The sequence below is a fragment of the Pinus tabuliformis genome, chromosome 1_1 (assembly GCF_031772625.1).
Source record: "Pinus tabuliformis cultivar Carrire ecotype Pingquan chromosome 1_1, CPIR1, whole genome shotgun sequence".
Classification (NCBI taxonomy): domain Eukaryota; kingdom Viridiplantae; phylum Streptophyta; class Pinopsida; order Pinales; family Pinaceae; genus Pinus; species Pinus tabuliformis.
The window spans coordinates 387293493-387299679 of NC_142297.1; the positions used below are offsets into that span (position 1 = coordinate 387293493).

A 6187-nucleotide genomic window follows, 5' to 3' on the forward strand; every position below is an offset into this window, starting at 1 on the left:
AACTTTATGATATACTCAGTTATAAATTGAATTTATCTTAAATTTTATATATATTTTAAGTAAATTTATAATTTTATTAATTTATTGTAAAATTTATATTCTTCTAATTATATATCCACAAAATGATTCCCTATGATAAATAAAAGTTAAAATCTAAAATCTCTCATAATTAAAATCTAAAATCTCTCATAATTAAAGTAACATTTCAAAGTTAGAAAATCATTTATAATCATCTAGAAAATTATAAATGAGAGTGATTTATTAACTGAGCTGAACTACATAAAAATTAAAAACAAAATTAAATACTCTTCTGAAAATGAAATTCCATTTCCAGCATTGGACTTGTTCCTTTCCAATCTCATCTTCAAGTATTGTATTATTTGCAAACACCCATGAATTTCATAACCTTAAAAACGTTGAATGGTCAATATCACAAATGATAATTACTTAAAAAATCATTTTTCCTTGGAAGTTCAAACCATTTAAATTCCATAAAATGTATTTGCAATTGGTCCTACCTACTGTATTTTTCAGCTGCATTTTTCCAACATTTGTAGTACCTAATCCAATATTTGTAGTACCCATCCCTGAAATGATAACCACTTATTCATGGAAAAAAGAGTATACAAATGCATCAGATGATTATATATCTTATTCAATATCTATGACACTGACAATACATTTTACGACTGAGATAAACTGAATATGCATCTGCCACGCTCATCAAAGCATGGGATACATTTATTTGTATACATTTATATATTTCCATGTATAAATACCTATAATACCAACTAATATCAGAATGTTTCACGGTCAGATCACAAATATAATATAACATACGTATATATCACTACATAAATATAATGCACGCATATATCGTATTCTCAAGGGCATTTGTGTCTCTGGCCATGTGTTGTTAGGGTGGCATAGCAGGGGCATGTATCCTCGTTTCCAGATGTACCGGGAGGAACACAATTGCACCTCGCACAGCATGTACCGCAAGCTCTTAAACACATTTTATGGCGGGATGCCTTCGCGCATCTTCTTTCACAAGCTGCATTGCAATCTGCGTCAAACAAAACAATCCAAAAACGTGATGATGCTCGAGATGAGCTTCAAATTTATCAAAAATTAAATAGATTTTTGAATTTAGGTTTCTGTCATTCATATCTTAAATAGATTTTTTCTAATTGTTTCTGTGATTCATATCTTAAATAATCACATTAAATCTTAGAACGGATAAACATAAAAAAGATTTATATAATTTTTATAAAAAAATTATCATATTTTAATAATTGAATACTAGAACCACTCTAAGAAGAATCAAGGTTTCTAAGAAGAATAGTAACCTTGATGTTAAAATAAGCTTTGAATTCAGTTCAAGAAAATATTGAATCGAGACCAACAATAACAAATTATGTCCAGATTGAACGGTGAACTGATGTTAAGAATAACAAGTGATGTCCAAACTGAACGTTGAATTGATGTTAAGAAAGGAAGGAACAGTAGCAACAACCAAAATTCAAATGAATAGATTACGACAATAACAAATAAGAATAACAATTATTGACAGCAGCAGCAATAACAATTATTGACATTGCAACGTGTGGCATTTATAACATATTATACCTATGGTCTTCGGGACCCTCCTGTTAATCTCGCTTTCTTGCAGCTGGTACCAGAGAAAAGGGAAATGACAATATGATTAGTTCAGTATATGTAAAATTGGGCCACCTACTTCTATTAATAATCTATGATTAGAATTCCACCTATGAATGAATAATATCAATGTGATAACTTAATCAGCGCTGCATTTATACTCACCGCAACTGCTGTGGAAGCTCCAATCTCAGCAATTTGTACATAGCTCTGTTTAAGAATCACCAATGAGTTAATAACCAAGGCTAATCAGGTATATCCTGCTTTCAAATTTAAAAAACAAAAAAAAGAATTGAACAATTGGGACTCTGAAGATAACTAAATAGATTATCAATGAGTTGAATTTCAAGGTAGTTAATTACATTTCATTTTCACTAGTTTTCAAAAAAAAATCTGGTATGGGACGGAAAAAAAAATGGGTATATATATATATATATATATAATCTGGTGCTATACTATGATATGACATTAAAGTTAAAATTTAAAACATAGGGAATATTAAAGTTAAAATTTAAACCATAGAGAATGTTTGTATTGCATATTACTATATGAACAGGAGAAAAGTCAATATATTGCTTTATTGGTGGGTTAGATGTCACAAATAGTCCCCAGCAATCGAACAAAGAAATATGGAATCAAGCAAATAGGTAGCCTGTAAACTGTTTTCAACTACTATCCCTAAGGCTCAAAGCCAAGCGATGGAAAGTGGAAAGTGTATAAATATTTATGAAGTGTACAAATATTTGAAGTATCAATTTTGAATAAATTGAGACGAGACAACATAGAGTTAAATTATAACTCCCTCCCTAAGTAAAACTCCCTCCCTAAGTAATAGGGATGATAATATTATCATGGGGATGATATGGCTCTTTTTTCTCACATGTATATTTTCTGACTAGCAGAGAAGTATATCATCAACAATAACCTAACAGTAATCTATCATGTATCATGGAAAGGCTCTTTTTTCTCTTTTCATATATATGTTTTATGTTTTTTTGATTGGCAGAGAATAATTATATGGGTAAAAAATGGAAAAATGGAAGTTAGTTAAAAAAATGGAAAAATGGAAGTTAGTTTAATTTTATTGAAAAAGTATTAAAATTATCTCACTTTCTAATATTAACTCTTAAAATTTTCGAGGATGTTTTGTGACTAACAGACAATTATATTAACATAAAAATATAAAATTTAAACAGGAATGGCATGTCAACACATAGGGAAGAACACTTGTTACCTGTACAACAAGTATCGTCACAAAATATATGACAAACAGCCTGCTAGCGGAAGCCATGAAAGCTGCTCTTACCCAAATGAAGTATGTGTAGAATCGAAAAATAATCACTATGTATTATGTTCGGAGGATGAAAAGGCGAAAGCCTGCTGCATATCCAGATAATGCAATGCAGAGGATGCTCTCAATTTATAGGAAGAGAGTGATATATATGTCAGACTGGCTTCAAATTTGGTGGGTTTTCCTTCTTTTTCTCAAAATATGTCAGTCACACCTCCGCCATTTCTTCACAAGTAATTGCTGAATTTGCAAATTTCTACGTGTCAAATAAAACGCGTTATTTTAGCCTAAATTCAGGTCACATATCTGCCATCTCTTTACTAAAATCCTTTATTTTGACTTAAATTCTGCAAGTCACAGATCTGCCATTTCGTAGTTGTTGATTTTGCAATTTTGATAATTTAAACACATTCGAAGACCTCCATTAAGTCTTGAAGTCATGGAATTACATTGCATTAATGGAAACTTAATGTGTGACCTGCGGAAAACATACACCACGTCACCTTTGGCAAGATGGCTGGTAATCATAGCCTTCTTACATTTATTTAATTATAAAACTACATAATAGATTAAACATAATAATTTGCATGCAGAGAAAAAAAAAAAAATTAAATTTCTACTTGGGAATACATATATGACTAGGTAAACATCAATCCGTACTTAACATCAAAAGATTTGTTTATGTTACATGTTATGTTATTAAAATTTAAAATCATAAAATTAGTTAAATTTTAATTTTAATTTAAGTAATTTTGTTTTTTTTTTTTTTTTTAATCACATAGATATGTTAAAGTCAACGCTTTTCAAATAATCTCCATCAAGGTTCTTCATCACGGATAAAAGAATAGGAGAGATTTATATCATTAAGAATATCACACATTCATCATTAATAATATCAAAAATGCAACTCTAAATTTTTACCAGTCAAAAATAATATTTATTTATTTATTAATACTTATTCATAGTTTTCAATATAATATAACATTCAACTATAATCTTTCAAATATATATGTATATATAATTAAAATAATAATAATAATAAGGGTTTCTAATGAAGACTATCTTGTTGATGAGAAGACCCATCTCCTTAATGATTTTAATATAGGTACCAAGGTATCCGAGCTTTTTTAAAAGTAATCTAGTGTCCAACTTCCATTTATCCAATGGACTACTCACAAGATTGTTAGGATCCCTAGGAAGCAAAAGGTGGTTTCCACATTTACACCATTAATGAAAACAATCGGTGGCTTTTTGAGATTCATCAAAGACCCCGTGAATCCCAAAAACATGAGGGGTGTTTATTTGATTACATGTTCTTGTAAGACCCCCTATATTGGAGAGCCCAATCATTCCATTTATCGAGATTTCAAGATCACGCAACGAACCTCAGACACTATAGGATTCAAATTGATGAAACAACATACATTTTTAGAGGATTCTAAGGTCCTTGCTAAGGTTGATCATTTCCATCACGGTAAATTAAGAGAAGCCCTCAAAATTTAGAAGAGAATTAATATTCTTAATAAAGATGATAGATGTAAGATCAACACAAATTTAGAAGAGAATTAATATTCTTAATAAAGATGATAGATGTAAGATCAACACTTGGTCTGTCCTTTCCTTTTCTTCCTAAGTTTTTCCTTCACCTATTCTCGTTTTGTTAATTGATTTTTCTGTGATATCCTTATTTTTATATGTTTGTTTTGTTGATTTGGTTTTAGTTTATTTTATTTTTTGTTTTACCTTAAATTTTATTTCTCATTAATTTTTTCTAATTTGATTATCGATATTATTATTATTATTATGTATACATATATATTTGAATGATTATAGTTGAATCTTATACTATATTAAAAGTTATGAATAAGTATTATTATTTGTGGAAGTCATATATGAATATTAGATAAATACATAAATAAATTATAAATAATAAATAAATAAATAACCAATTAATTAATTAATTAAGTGCTTATTTTAATTATTTATTTGGATCCTATAGAGTTTAATTTTATTTTTGATTGTTAAAAATATATGGTTGCATGGCGTAACTGATCTACCCTAAGATAACTATGTGATTTCTTTGGAAGATCTTTCTCTTGAAAATCTTTGTTTAAATCATGAATCACAAAGCTGAAATTTTAATTTTAATTATTATTAATTATAAAAAAATCAATATGTGAATTAAACACACACACACACACACACACACACACACATATATATATATATTAAAAAAAAGTAACATTAACCCCACTTTACATCCTTAATATGTATATAGGCTTTGTGACAACATCAAACACGAATACCATACCACATGTATATATATATATATATATATATATATATATATATATAGATATATATATATAGAGAGAGAGAGAGAGAGAGAGAGAGAGAGAGAGAGAGCAAAAAAAAAACCGAGAATAAATTTCATTACGTTATCGATTCCATGAGAGCTGGAAATTTTTACCCTGGTTTGGTCTCACACCTAACAATTTCCTAGTTGAGAAGAGAGAGAGAGAGAGAGAGAGAGAGAGAGAACAAAAAAAAACGAGAATAAATTTCATTACGTTATCGATTCCATGAGAGCTGGAAATTTTTACCCTGGTTTGGTCTCACACCTAACAATCTCCCAGTTGAGACTAAATAAATACTTCAGCAAATATTTTTGAAATTGTTGCACTCTAGTAGTTTTTAATCCTTTCCCAAGATGTCTTTCTTCACATTTGCATCACTCCAACCAAGACAATTCTCTTTTATATCTCTTAGCATATTCTATTTATTATGTATTTTAACCAATAGTAGCAACCCATCATCTAACATTGAACATCAATCAGCTTTGTCTTAGAATGATATGTTGGGTTATTTGCTAAATGAATGGTGCATTGACTATCACAATGAAACACATACCTATCTTGTTTTATTCTCATCTCTCCTAAGAATTGTTGCTTCCACAACATCTCTATGTAAGCTTCAATGGGAACTATGTAATTTTGCCCTGTTGTGGAGAGGGTTACTAGTTTTTGGTAGTCTAGACATGGAATTCACTGTTGCACCTACAAAACTATATAAATAACTATTGGTGGACATTCTAGTATCCACATCTATAGTCTTATTTGCATTTGTATAATCTTCAAGAACAATATTATTTTACCAAAACATTGACAATAATTACTAGTACCCTTGAGATATGTCAAATCCAGTTTACTGCTTTCCAATGTTGTTTGTCTAAATTTG

At 29.2% G+C, this 6187-nt stretch overlaps 1 protein-coding gene across 1 annotated transcript; it reads right to left on the reverse strand.

The window, feature by feature from the left end:
- Window positions 1-884: 884 nt before the first annotated feature.
- Window positions 885-2950, reverse strand: LOC149213268 (cypmaclein-like). Its single transcript, XM_089390739.1, has 4 exons — window positions 2894-2950; window positions 1825-1869; window positions 1630-1672; window positions 885-1066 (listed from the first exon to the last, which is right to left on the reverse strand). The coding sequence occupies exons 1-4, from the start codon at window positions 2948-2950 to the stop codon at window positions 885-887; spliced, it is 327 nt and encodes a 108-aa protein (XP_089246865.1).
- Between the last annotated feature and the right edge of the window lie 3237 nt (window positions 2951-6187).